General features: G+C 48.5%; 1 protein-coding gene across 4 annotated transcripts in view; it reads right to left on the minus strand.

The window, feature by feature from the left end:
- Positions 1–1054: 1054 nt before the first annotated feature.
- The window catches only part of RBM20 (RNA binding motif protein 20), a 225009-nt gene continuing 211911 nt past the window's right edge, over positions 1055–14152 (minus strand). For 3 of the 4 annotated variants that reach the window (XM_055249476.2, XM_055249468.2, XM_055249450.2), the window contains 2 exons: positions 11121–11242; positions 3219–6455 (listed from right to left, as the gene is read on the minus strand). In XM_055249476.2, the coding sequence (XP_055105451.2) occupies positions 6345–6455; positions 11121–11242 (233 nt within the window). In that variant the 3' untranslated portion in view covers positions 3219–6344. Of the gene's footprint in view, positions 1108–3218; positions 6456–11120; positions 11243–14152 lie in introns of those variants that run through there. The other variant, XM_055249444.2, reaches the window with a different exon arrangement.

A 14152-nucleotide genomic window follows, 5' to 3' on the forward strand; every position in this document is an offset into this window, starting at 1 on the left:
CTAAAAATCATAATGCATGCTCCCAAACCCAGTTTGATGACTGTGACATGCTCCCACCCCCATCCTTCGCCACCTCCCCCACCCACCAGCTGCCACCAGCCCCTTCTGCCATGGCCATGCTGGTCTCCTTTTCTCTGCCTCCTACTGTCAAGCCTTTTTCACACTAAAGTGCCCCTACCTTGAATGGCCCTACCACCCAGTAAAGTAAATGCCACTTCTATTCTAGGAGCTACTGGGGAAGTCCCTGGTTGACATCTAGGGCAGTGTTTCTCTAAGTGTGATCGGTGGACTGCACCTGCATTAAATTACCCCGCAGGCTGGCTAAGATGCAAATGCCTGGGTCCTCCCCATGATCTAGTGAGTCAGAATCTCCCTGGGGGGGCCAGGAATCTGCATTTTTAGCAAACTCACCAGGTGTGGCTGATGCACCCAAAGCATGAGAATTCATGATTTCTCTTGAGTCCCTCACTGAGTGCCAAAGTCCAGCTAGGACCAGACCTGGAAAATTCACATGATAATGTAATCGAAATATCATAAACTCTCCAAGTAGCCCCAGCAAGACTCAAGGGATCTGGATTCTAGTCTTGGCCCTATACCAATAAGCTGTGTTGCCTCAAACAAGTCACCTCTCTTCTCTGGGCCTGTTTTCTGGCTTATAAAAGGAAGAGCAGAGGCTTGGGGGTCTCTGGGGCCATCCTGCTCCACCATGCTTGGAATTTCACTCAGGATAGGCATCTTTATAGGACTGTCATTGTGGGAAAAGAGAATGGGGAGTTGACAGGGTTGAGCCCAGATGTCCAACCACTGCCTAAGAGGGCAGTTAACAGTTGCTGTTGCCAGGTTTGGTGGTTCATGCCTGTAATCCCAACATTTTGGGAGGCTGAGGTGGGTGGATTGCTTGAGCCCAGGAGTTTGAAACTAGCCTGGGCAACATGGTGAAACCCTATCTCTACAAAAAACAATTAGCCAGATGTGGTGGCACATGCCTGTAGTCCCAGCTATTTGGGAGGCTGAAGCAGGAGGATGGCTTGGATCCAGGAAATAGAGGCTATAGCAAAGCTGAGATCGCGTGCCACTGCCCTCCAGCCTGGGTGACAGAGAGCCTGTCTGAAACAAACAAACAAAGAAAACAAGGTTAGTATCCAAGTGCCCTGACCTAGTAGGGCATTATGAGGAGGAAACCCAGTGTCTAGGCTGTGGCAGAGTCCGGCAGGGGCAGTCTGGAGTTGATCCCTGGTGATAGGTGTGGTACAGGGAGTAGGTCTGAGAGTCAGAGGTCCAGCCTGGTGGACTGGCTCAGAACCAGGCTCTAGGGCCCACAGAGATAACAGAGAGCAAATGGGAACACCCAGGCTTGGGGGAACAACTGCAACTTGAAGGAAGGGGGTGTCCCTGGCTGGGTATCTGCATTGCACAACTCCAGGGGGTGCCATCCCATAGGATACAATGTGGATGCCCTCTCTAGGGTTGTGCCACATAGAACAACATGCTAGGACTAGGCACCAGGGGCACCCCCAAGCATCCTGGATCCTGTACTTAGGGCAGCAGAACCAGTCTAGGCCCATTCACTGCTTTGGCCATCTGGGGCATAGATAGCAGTTGCAGAAAAGGAGGTTTCCCTACTCCTTCTGGTTGGAAACTGGAGGCCTGAGCTTGGTCCACGATGGCCACAGGAGGTGGGGATGGGGCGCAGACAGCAACAGGCTCAGCAGGAACTTTCCTCAGACCTGCAATCTGCTCCCAGGAATTGCAGGCGGCCCCCTCACTTTGCCCTCTGGGTCCAGGCTGCCCAGCCACTCCCTGTTGACTCAGGAGCACTGCCAACAAAAGGGAAGGGCCCAGAGAAGATTCGGGGCCATTCAAAGGACCGGCCAACTGGGCTCAGAAGACTGGCATTGTTTTGCTAGAAGAAATGGTTGAGAAAGAACTTAAGAACCCCTGAAATTTGGAGGGCTGCTGTCCAGATTGCAAAAACAAACAAGATTTGGTGCCTTGCAGCACACCAAGTGCTTCCACCAGTAATTATCTTAACCCTGAAGCAACCCTGGGAGGCGATTCTTTTTTTTTTTTTTTTTTTTTTTTTTTTTTTTTTTTTTTTGAGATGGAGTCTTGCTCTGTCACCCAGGCTGGAGTGCGGTGGCACAATCTCAGCTCACTGCAACCTCCGCCTACCGGGTTCAAGCGATTCTCCTGCCTCAGCCTCCTGAGTAGCTGGGACTACAGGTGTGCACCACCACGCCCAGCTAATTTTTGTAGTTTTAGTAGAGACAGGGTTTCACCGTGTTGGCCAGGATGGTCTCGATCTCCCGACCTCGTGATCCACCCACCTTGGCCTCCCAAAGTGCTTGGGATTACAGGCATGAGCCACCGCACCTGGAGCGAGTAATATTCTTACCTTCTTTTACATCCAAGGAAGTGGGCCTTAGGAAGTCATGGGCTAACAGGGGCAGGGCCAGGCCTCTGCCTGTGCCTGCTATTTCCACTACAGCACTGACCACCAGATATTCATCTTCACAGGGGATGGAACTGCCAGAAATGGCCTAACCCTGGTGCAGGACACTGGGTGGCAAAGCTAGGAGTTTATAAGAGGCCAAGAAATGTTCGTATCTGAGCCTCCAAAAGGACAGCAGCCCCCACTTAGTCAGACTCATCCCCCGAGGATCACCCCTGAGAATCTCTGATTCTCTCTGGTAGCCTAACTGGAGCCCTAAGAAAACCTGTTTTGTCCTCTCTGTTCAACTCTTGAAAATAATTCGCAATTCAAAGGGACCAAATCTCAACCTTTCTGCTTGGTGAGCCTTCCCCAGCCAAATGTCAGGGCCCCCTGCATGATACAGAGTCAATCACTCACAGCTTTCAAATTCTCTTTATTAAAAATCTTCTCTCTTTTGTAAAAACAAACACATTGCAGTCAGTTATACAGATCAGGAAAAGTAGTGACAATTTATAGGACACTCAACAAATTTCAATACTTTACAAGTTCAAACTTAAATTAACTTAGTGTTTTTGTTTTTCTCATAAATTCAAAAAACAAACTCTGGTCCAGTTCAAGTACAATCTAATTATCTAACAGGTCACAGCCTCGGACTGTCCAAGAATGGGAAACCCTGATATTAATGGCTGCTGCTCACACCATCACGTTTTCCAAATTCTTTGCAGATACTGTCTAGATAGATGCTATTTTGGGTGTTAACAATGAAAAGTAAATTACACAGGCGTTTTGTTGTATTAACCCGGGGTAAATATGAATCTGTTGCTTAAGGTAGCAATTGCTCTTCAGCATCCTTTTCTGGGAGATACTTTGAAATGGTTGACAAAACACTGAAGAAAAGCTTTAAAAAATAAATCAATATTTACCTGGTTGCCTTTAATACTGCATTGTGTGTGGCACACGTAGGAATAAAAAGTGCAAATCATAGGGTCGGTGAAGGACCACGCCAATGGAATTGTATAAAAATAAATAAAAATAAATACATACGTACACACTAAGTATAGACTCTTAGATGATTTTAAACTGAAGGTTCTGATTGAATGCAGATAGCGCCTTATCTCTCTCCCTCCCAGGGGCTCTCCCTAGCTTTCCAATATGAAGGCCAGTCTATCACAAGGGAGCCATAACACTACACGACCATCTGGATTTCCATGGAAATGCTGCTGGGGATGGGGAGTGGGGGAAGGCCGGGGTGGAGTGGGATGAGCTGGTAAAGTCTGCTCCCACTTTGCTAGGGGATAAAGTGTCCAGTCTCTCTGATAATGTACAGTTCTAGCCTCTGATAAAAATTGTGGGCCATTTCCAGCAAAGTTCAGCAAGAAGGCCAAAGAACTGCCCCCACAATTCCCTTCAGAGGGAAGAAAGACACACAAGATCAAAGGTTTTCTGAGAAATGGAGGAGGCATAGCTGGTGTCCAGAATGCCAGGTTCAAACCTGTGGAGTTGGCCAGGGGAACAATCTGGGCTGAGCCATGATCTTCAGACTTTATTTGAGATACCAACTTTTCAGCAGCCCCCATATGGTCTTCTCAAAAGATAAAATTACAACAAATTTACTTTAAAGATCTTAGTTGGCTTTTATTTTTGATTCTAGAATTGGGCAACATGTCATTCTATAAAATAGAATGAGTGTTCCCATGAGCTGAGCGGGGGAGGTTGGCTTTATAGACAGAAAAAGGCTGAGGAAAGAAGACACAAAGAACAAAAACCAGACTGGTCATCTCAAAGCTGCTTTCCTTATAAAGGTTAAAACCAAGGACACTTTATCATGCTGGTTAAAACTGGCTTGTTTGGGGATTTGGCTATTCTCCTTCTCTCTCTCTCTCCTGATTTCTTAGACAGAACTTCAACATGTGTGACTCCCTTTTGTTTTGGTCTGCTGGGCCTATTGCAAGAGCTCAGTCCCAACCAACAGCCTCCTATAAATTTTATTTAATAGCCTGATGATGAGTTCAGGTTTCTTGCTTCTTCCAACCTCTCCGCATCACATCTGTTCAAGTTGGTCAGCTTTCCCCTGGTGCTTGCCTTAACTGTTCTCTCTCACCGGCTCCCATGAGTCTGTCCCTTGCTGATGACTGCATGCTTTCAGGTTTACACTGATCATTTTATGTTCTTCATTTGCTCCCTTTGTGTGCCTCAGTTACCTGATATAAAATGTCAGCCTTGAACTAATCTCTCTGCTCTTCCTCCATTAGTACAAAGGACAGAATGTACAGTATACTCTCACATGCCATAAAAAGGAAAATGAAAAAAAAAAAACAAAACAAAACCCTACACAGTCCCTTCTCAGTCTGCCTGCCCAAGGTCAGGAACAGAAACAACAGGAACTGCCTAGGGGAGAGTGACCTGTCTTCCTTGTTTTATTTTTCCTGGGCTAAGCTATGACGGGTGCTTTCAGGAGAGTATCTCAGCTCATGAAAACCTCTCCAGGCTCCCTTCTTACCTGCCCAAGGGGCTCTCTATGGCTGTGGCAGAGCCTCATTTCCCCCAGCACCTTTATCCCACACCCTTTCAATGGAATATCAGGCTAGAGACCCCACAGCCTGAAGGTACCCACCCTCCAGTACCAGAAAGAGCAGTGGGAATCATGACTTTTCATACCATTTTGGTATCAAAGTCTGCACATATAGCCAAACCCAGGGAGCCCTCAACTATCTGCACAGCTGGAAAGGGCCCACCTACAGACACCCAGCAAACTTCAATGCCACTCTTTGGCTCTGCAGCCTTCTCTTTCCTTAGCTTCTCCCCCAACTGGGGGGCCATTTAAAAACCATCCTACTGTCAGGTGGTTGTACCCCAGAGTGCAGGCACCAAGGCTGAATCAAGGACAGATGATGTTTCTTTGACTTAAATAAGCTCATTTAACCCCCAAGACAACTCTGTTTTCCACAGCCTGGAGCTGTGCTTCTCAAGCCAATGCTACGCATTGCAGAGAGGCCAGCATTCAACCTAAGCCCACGCCAACTGCTGCTTTAGCTGGAGGAAGATGCTTCTGTTTTTGTTTTTAATTATAGTGAATCTGTACCAAATTCATTGTCCAGAATAGAACAAACTCCGACATCTCCTGAAATCAAGAGGAGGGAAGTAAGTTTGGAGGAAACTTATCAGAGCTTCCAAAATGAAGGGCTCTTTTCATCTTCTCTAAAATTCATTTAATTTTACTTTAAGGCATAAGTGTGGCAGATGTCTAGAATAACTGAGAGGACGAAAGAGTCATTAAAAACAGGGGCTTTTCAAAGGGGTGGCGCAGCTGGAGGAAGAGGTTAATGAAGACCCTCCCAGCTCTGCCAACAGATTGTCCGTGATGTCCCCTCACCAGGACTACAGACCTGACTCGGCTCCTCAACGCAGGGGATACACGGGACACCAGGCAGAGATACTGCTATAGACTCACTGCAGGGGTTTGCCTGACCCAGGAGTTTCCATTAAACCTTTTCCTTGCCTGACTCAGCCAGGCCTGACCTGTTATATCCTATCAAGAATTTAAACACTGTGAAAATCCCTGAGAAGTTGGGTTTTGTGAAAAGGAAATGATCCTTGGCACGTAAGGAGGGAGGGAGAGAGAGAACAAGAGGAAAAGAGAGAAAAACAAATTGAAAGACTGAGAGAAACAAGAGTCAGCAGGGAGAGAGCTGGTGACCCTCAGCGGGCTGGACACACCTGGGTGCCTTGCTCCTGGAGACATATCAGAGGCATTTCACTGAGTCTCTGGGAACAAGCCCAAGCAACGTGCCCTGCTTAGTTTTCCTTCCTCTCAGGCTTTAGTCCTGTCCCCAGAATCAGGAAGGCCCCACTTTGGCAAGCTCTCCCTTCCAACCTTGCAGCAGCAGCAGTAGCAGCAGAAGCAGAAGCATCAGAGCTTTTTCCTTTCGAAGCGCGGCACGATTCCGCTGTCCTCTGGCCTCGGGCTACCTGCCCTCTCGGTCTCCTTGAGGCCCTCCTCGGCCAGCTGGGACAAATATTTCTGTGGAAAGAAGAGAGGAAGTGGAGGAAGGGACATGTTAGTAGAGACCTAGAAGGAGAGGAGAGGAGGGGACATGCCTCAATCATCCTTCTCCTGGCATCTGTGCCTAGCTGTGGGGGTTACCCTCTTCCTGGTTCACAGATCCCCCCTGGGCTACAGAACTTATGCTAAGTACCTCATTATGTTAGCTTGCAAGTAATACATGTCTCCTGTAGAAAATGTAGAAAGTACAGGCTGAGCGTGGTGTCTCACACCTGTAATCCCAGCACTTGGGAAGCCGAGGCGGGTGGATCACCTGAGGTCGGGAGTTGAGACCAGCCTGACCAACATGGAGAAGCCCAGTCTCTAATTAAAATACAAAAAATTAGCTGGGTGTGGTGGCACATGCCTGTAATCCCAGCTACTCGGGAGGCTGAGGCAGGAGAATCGCTTGAACCTGGGAGGCAGAGGTTGCTGTCAACCGAGATCGCACCGTTGCACTCCAGCCTGGGCAACAAGAGCGAAACTCCATCTAAAACAAAAAAAAAAAGAAAAAAAGAAAAGAAAAGAAAAGAAAGAGTAGAAAGTACAGCTATAATAGCAAACACTTTCAAAGCCCTTATCTAGCGTCAAGTGCTGTTCTAACTGCTTGACTTAAATAAGCTCATTTAACTCCCAAAACAACTCTGTTTTCCAGAAACAGCCCAAGCTCTAGGCAACATATCTGTGCTTAAAAGGCAGAGGGAGGGAAGCTGGAAGGCAGGGTAAATGAGCGCTGGCCTATGGCAATTGTGCAAAACAGCACCACGGCCTGACATTTGAGACTCTTAACAACCTGTTTCCTGTCAGGGCAGGCTAGTGGGTGGGGAGCCTTGGAGGTCTTTTGATGGATTTAAAAATGGGCCTGTCTGTTCTACCGTTGAGGGATGCCTCTGCATGACCCCAGAACACTCAACTGCTATGACTGGCCTCAGCCCAACACCGTGAGGCAGGTCGGGCCGCTCTTGGGCTATCTGGAGTCAACACAGTGAGGCAGACTGGGACAGGTTTGAGGCCCCAGCTGGGGTTCTCTGACAGGGCAGCAAGGAAAAGGCAAAGAGCACTGGATTAGGAGACAGGAGGGTGCAGACCAGTACGGTGGTTAAGTGTGTGCACTTTGAAGTCATATGACCTGGGCTCAAATCCTATCCCTCAGCAGGCAAGTTATCAAATATCTCTGACATCTGTGAAGGGAGGGGAATAACAGCAACAACCGCATAAGGTTGCTGCTGTGAAGTCGAAGAGAGGCAACACAAAGCATGCAGCACAGCATATGACACAGAATGAACACTCAGTAATGTTGGCTTTTCTTATTAGCAGCACCAGCTATATGAGTTGGAGAAAGCCACTCCTCTTCTCCCAGCCTCAGACGCCTAATCTGGTAAATGGGAGGAACAGTGTTGTCCTCACCCTCCCTTCTGGGATGGTTTGTGGGTCAGATGAGAGGGTGTGTGTGAGATGACCAGGTCTCTCTGCTGTCTCCTTAGAAGAGACTGCAGTTGGCTTCCAGAAACAGGTGCAGCCTGACTAGGAGAAGAGCAAACGGTGGATGGCAGCAAGCGAAGCTGCTGATGGAGGGCCTGGGTTCTCCTCTGCCTTGGCTAAGGGAGGGTAAACTGTGTGCTGAGGAAGGCAAGTGAATGGGCGTCCTGTACATGGACACGTTCTGCTCCAGGGCCTGGAGCCAAGCAGGTGTCTAGTTTTCCTATCGAGTGCTGGCTCCACCTGTTGTTCTGAATCACTCTGGGTGGGTTCTTGCAGAGCCGTGAGCAGCCGTGGGGCACAGCACAGGCTGCTCAGAGAGAACAGAGGCTCCTTCAACCTGCTCCCTGCCTTTAGGAGCAACCTCTGGTCCCCAACTCAAGGCCTCTCAGTGGTGTTAAGTTTACAAGTTGCCTGACTTAAGTGTCAGCCATTACCTGCTGCTTGGGGTTGGGGAGGCTGTGTGGACAGAGGCATTCTGTCAAAGCCACTGACAGAAATCCTATGTGGGAAGCCTGTGGTGGAAACTCCCAGCTCCCCAGCAGGTGCACCAGGTAAAGCTGCACTGCAGTTGGCTGGCACGAGGGCCTTAGCCAATGTCTACCCCAACGCGCTTGAGAACTACAAGAATGGCTCTGGCCTGCTGGGGGGAGATGAGTCTGCCTGGGGGCGTGGCCCAGAGGCTCAGAACACAGTGCAGTCCACTGCCCTGGGAAACGTACATGAATTAGAATTAGAGGCCCTGGCAAGTCTGAACTCTTCCTAACTTCCAAGGTGATATTGAACTGTGTGGCCCCCTGAAGGGCTGCACAATACCACTGCAAATGCTGGATGAGAGAAAAGGTTCTCACATGGACTATCGGAGCCTGATATAAGGTTGGTTTACAATACAGGCTCTCAGGCCCAGCCCTAGAGAAAATGAGAAAACAAGTGTAGGGTGAGATCCAGGAAGCTGAATTTTTTTTTTTTTCTGAGACAGTCTCGCTCTGTCACCCAGGCTGGAGTGCAATGATGTGATCTCAGCTCACTGCAACTTCCACCTCCCAGGTTCAAGCGATTCTCCTACCTCAGCCTCCTGAGTAGCTTGGGTTACAGGGGCGCACCACCACTCCTGGCTAATTTTTGTATTTTTAGTAGAGACGGGGTTTCACACTGTTGGTCAGGCTGGTCTCAAACTCCTGACCTCATGATCCACCCGCCTCGGCCTCCCAAAGTGCTGGGATTACAGGCGTGAGCCACCGTGCCGGGCCCAGGAAGCTGCATTTCAAAACGATGCCAGCTGGTACAAAGACGAAGGTTTGGGAAAATCAGGACCAGATGATTTCCAAGACCCCTTCCATCCTTACCATTCTGTAGCTTTCATCGTGTTGGGAAAAGGGATGATTATGTCTTCAGGCTAGATGACTTCCCTTAGCTGGCTTTGTGGGACCCAGTCTGACCCTCCTGCTCTGACCAAGTCAGGCCTTTCTTGCCTTGCCCCAGGAGAGGCCTAGCCCTGGGCCACTGGCGCTGTGGCTGCCTCAGTCACAGAGAAGCTGCTTTCTGGAGGGAAATCAGAGGCTTAAATGACTTGAGTTTGGGCATAGCCTATGATAGTCCTCTGCACATGGTGACCCAGGCCATGACATTATGGGTCTCAGTTTCCCAGACAAGTATAGTAGAGTAAAAAGAGGAAAGTGATTCAGAATCAGGCGATTTGATCCTAGGCCCAGTAACTCACTATCTGCGTGGCCTTGGACGAATTACATAGCTTCTCTGGGCCTCAGTTTTCTCAATTATTAAACAAGAAAGTTGGCCCATATCTGAGTTTTTTTTTTTTTTTTTTAACTAGGGGTGCACATTTGAATCGTTTGGAGAACTTTCTCAAATTACATATTCCTGCAACCTGCCTTCCACCCCTAAATTCTACTAAATATCTAACTTAGTGCCTGTATTTTAGAAATACTGTCCAGATGAGTCTGATTCACGTCCCCGGTTAAGAACAGCTAGATCAGTCACTTTTAAACAATTTAATGATAATAGTAATGCCTAGCCTGGTATTCGGGCACAGCCACTGTGAGGACTTCCTGAGTCAAAGCCTTGTGGTTCAAATAACTAGTCTGATTCCTTGTAGTAAAAACAGGAGGTGTGTTGAGATACTTACCCCTGGCCCTCTGATATACCATGTCTTCTGTTAAGCTATCAAAACCTAGCCCATGCCAGAAGTTAATCATGAAAACCACATTCTAATATATTACATATTAATTAGGTATATATTATAGAACATATTACCATATTTCATTGATCTTAAGACACATTTTTTCACACATTAATATCTCTGAAATAAAAATGCATTTTACAGTTGATGGAGTCTCATCACCTGATTTGCAACATTTTTTTTTCTAGTTGGTACCAAAAAATAGTGGTGCCTTACAAATGATGGCACCTTAGACTGGGTGAAATACGGTGTATAGAGTATTTTTTATATGTCGCCTTTTAACATACTATACCATGTATTTTATTTATTGCTTGTCACCTACATTAGAATGAAAAATCCATGAGAACGGGGATTTTTGTCCACTTTGCTGTTCTTGTTACAGTATCCCCAGTCCCTAGAATAGTGTCTGGTACCTAGCATGCCTGTGATAAGTATTTGCTGTATGGATGAACAGTTAAAAAGAACAAAGCAGTGTTTTTTTTATTCTAGCAAGCAGGGATACCTGCATAGGGGAACAGAAACAGAGAAAAACTGGAACATCAGAGTCTTGTGGGAAGGGGTCAGTCCCAATCACAGGCCAGAGGAACGCTGGCCTAACTTGAGTTACTCACAGTATAGAGGATCACAGTGGATATTGCCAAAGCCAACCCAAACAGGATGTTTTAAGTATTAAAGTAGAGACACGTGCTAGGAGCAACATGGGAGGTAGCTACCACGTGGAGAGCAGCCTGATGGAATCAAGTCTTACGGGAAGATTAGGAGTTCTCCGTGTAGTGGAAGGAGACAGACACAGAAGCAGAAAACAGTTTGGTGTGCTTGGGGAATGGCAAGTAACCTGTGGCCTGGAGTAGGCCTTGCAGGTAGGAGCTAGACTCAGAGGCAAGCAAGGCCAAGGACGCCAGACACCTGGCCCAGTTATGGAGACTGGGGAGCCCCTGGCATGCTGGGCAAGGAGGGTGGATGGTTACCTGTAAGTTCCTGTAGTGGACAGCACTGCGGCAGTGGCTCATCTTCGCTGTCTCCTCGCTCGTGTAGAACAGCCCACACAGCTTGCAATAAAAGCCAGTCCTGGGAACCACGAACTCCACCCCTGGGGAAGGATGGGGGATAGACAGGCAGGGTTAGGATGGTGTGGGAGGCAGACCCCTGTGTCCTGGCAGCCATCAGGTAGAAATGGGAGCCATGAGCTCCACTCCTCACTTGCTGTTGACCTTGGCTGGTTACCGAGCTTCTCCAAGCCTCAGTTTCCTCATTTGCAGAACAGTCACAAAGAGACTCACACCCACTTCATTCACAGGTGGTTGTGAATGTAAGGGATGGACTTGGCGGTGTGGTAAGCACTTAGCCATTCCATGGCCTGCAGCTGGCCTGTTCTCCCACTATCAGCCTCCTTCCAAGAACAATGAAGGTGATTCTGACATTTCTGACATTTCACTTGTTGGATTTCATTTCTTCACACTGTACCTCTCTCTGCAGCTGCTGTGACCAGGACTCTTGAAGAATTCTCTCATTTTTGTTTGTTTATGTTAGAATTGTGTTCTTTACAGAAAAAAAGTAAATGGAAGGAAAAAATCACCCAGAGTCACTTCAACCCAAATATTTTCCTCCACATGATTAACCTATATGTAGGCCTCTTATTGGGGGGCCATTTTAGTTATACCCTAATTACAATTCTCTGTCCTCTTTTTTTCCTGCAATTGTATATCATTAACATTTTCCCACTTCCTCCAGTCTTTACATCTGAACCATCAATTAGCATTTCATTTGTGATTTATTAAATATAAGTCCCAGAATTCTGGGAGGCCTTTTGATTCCAAGCAAAGGAAACAATGGCACCACCACCAGAGAGGAGTGACAATGTCACAGCCAGGGGATTCATCCTTGAAGGGATGGTGGCTGCTCCAGCCTCCACGAAGGTGTTTTGCAGGTCACAGTTCTCCTTTTGAAGACACGGTCAGTCAGTGGGGTGGAAAGAGCCCAGCTCTGAGAGGGTCCAGGCCAGATGCTAAGAACCCATGTGACCCTGGGAGAGTCAGCTGAACTGCTCCTGGGGCTCAGTTTCCTCACCTGAGAATGGAGGTAGGAACACATGCCCTGTTTACCAGGCACCTGACTGTGCAGCGCCAGCCAAAGGGCAGGGTGTGAGGGCTGTGAGAAGCAGGACCCATCAGGGAACTAAGAAAGAGGGGTGATGCTTGGAACACCCAATCCCACTTGCAGGCTGGGGGGCAATCCTCTCTTCTGCTGGGGCTGGGCAATGGTTTCAGGTCTGGCCATCCAGGGTACAAGGGAGGAAGGGACCTGGGAATGGCACAGGCAAGGGAACAGCAATTCCTTGCAGGGATGGGGACAGGCAAAGTCTCCACTCATGACAGCGCCTGCTCCAAGGCACAGCGTGGCCGACTGCAAGCCCAGCTGCTTGGATGGCTTCACTTTCCTCCTCCCATCTCCCAGGACACTGAGCTAAGTGCCTAGGAGACCCTGTCAGAGGGAAGCAGCCTAGACTTGTCATTAGAACTTTTTTTCCATTTCAAAATAGCCACTTGGCAGTGTGAAGGGCAGCTCTGAGAGAGTGAGATGGGATGGAAGGAGGGAGCCCACGAGGCCTGCCTGGACTGACAGCGGGGCTGCGGTCCGGGGCCTGAGGCGGCGTCCTCAGCCTGGCTTTCTCTAACTGCCATGTCACAGGCTACATGCCATGCCCTCAGCAGTGGTCCCCAGAAGTGAGAGGGCCTCACTCAGGCCCAGGTGCCCGGAGGGAGGTTGAATGTCCTTTCCTTCCTCTCTGCAAAGGATGGAAAAGTGGCCCCAGCTTGGGCTGTGGGGGCCAGTTCTCCCCTCCACCTCACAAACAGATCCTGGTTCCTGGCTGTAGGTGCTGGCAGAGGCGCATTCAGCAAGGTCTGCCTCCTTCCTCCGTTCTTACAAAATAGTTTTCCCTTTGCTGCTGCTCTGCAGGGAGCCGAGACCCCCACACTACAGGAGAGGGGCAGCTGGGAAAAAAGGAGGGCTTTGATCAGAGCCACACTCTCAGTCCCGTCCCAGCCTCTGGAGGATGAGCCAGCTGGTTGGTACCACGAAAGAAGCCCTGGGGTCTTTATTAAGCCCCCTGTTGAGTCCCTGTCCTGGGACCCCCAAAAGGGGTACAGATGCCCTAGGAGCTACCACAGACCCTGAAGCAGGGATTGAGCTGGTAGCCAAAGCCCCCAGCAGTGTAGCTAGAGCTATCTTCTGTCAGTTCTGGAAACGATTTCACTTGAACAAAGACTTCTACTGTCAAAAAAAAAAAAAAAAAAAAAAAAAAACCTTGGAAGCCACAGTGTCATGGAGAGAAAATAGAATATAGAGTCAAACCCAACTCTTTTACTTATGCTGTGTGACCTCAGGCACACTGTTTACCCTCTCTGAGATTAGTTTCCTCATCTGTGAAATAGGAATAATAATGCTGTAAGTGATGTTTAGGGGAAGCACCTATCATTTTGCCTGGTGCTCAAAAAATACTGATTTGGAGACACATGTTAAATATTTCATCACAGAAGCTGTTAATAACTGCCTAAATGTTGGCCTTCTCACCTGAACCCCAACCTCTCCCCAAGGCCACCTGGGGAACCCGGCTCCACAGTTTGGTGGCAACTTTCTTCCCTGGCCCCTGCTCTGCAGGTTTGGGCAATACCAGGCAGCTACCAGGCAGCACTAGGGGAAGAGAAGCCTGGGTGGGGAGAAACCCCAACAGCTGGTAACTTGTCCCAGAATAAATGGGGGTTGCTGCAGACACCACAAATCCCATGGCACAACTCAGGACACTTCTGGAATGTGACAGGGACGTGAAGAGGCAGCATCAAGACACATTGCCCTGGCCCTGATGTGTTCTGAAGCCACTCAGTCCTCCATTTTTCAGCCTCTGCTAGGATCACTAAAGCTGCATTTGGCTTCTAATAACAGCTCATGGCACAGGTAATTATAACTCTGTCATCCTAGTAAAGCTGGGATGGATAGAGGA

The sequence above is a fragment of the Symphalangus syndactylus genome, chromosome 2, assembly GCF_028878055.3.
Source record: "Symphalangus syndactylus isolate Jambi chromosome 2, NHGRI_mSymSyn1-v2.1_pri, whole genome shotgun sequence".
NCBI classification, from domain to species: Eukaryota; Metazoa; Chordata; class Mammalia; order Primates; family Hylobatidae; genus Symphalangus; species Symphalangus syndactylus.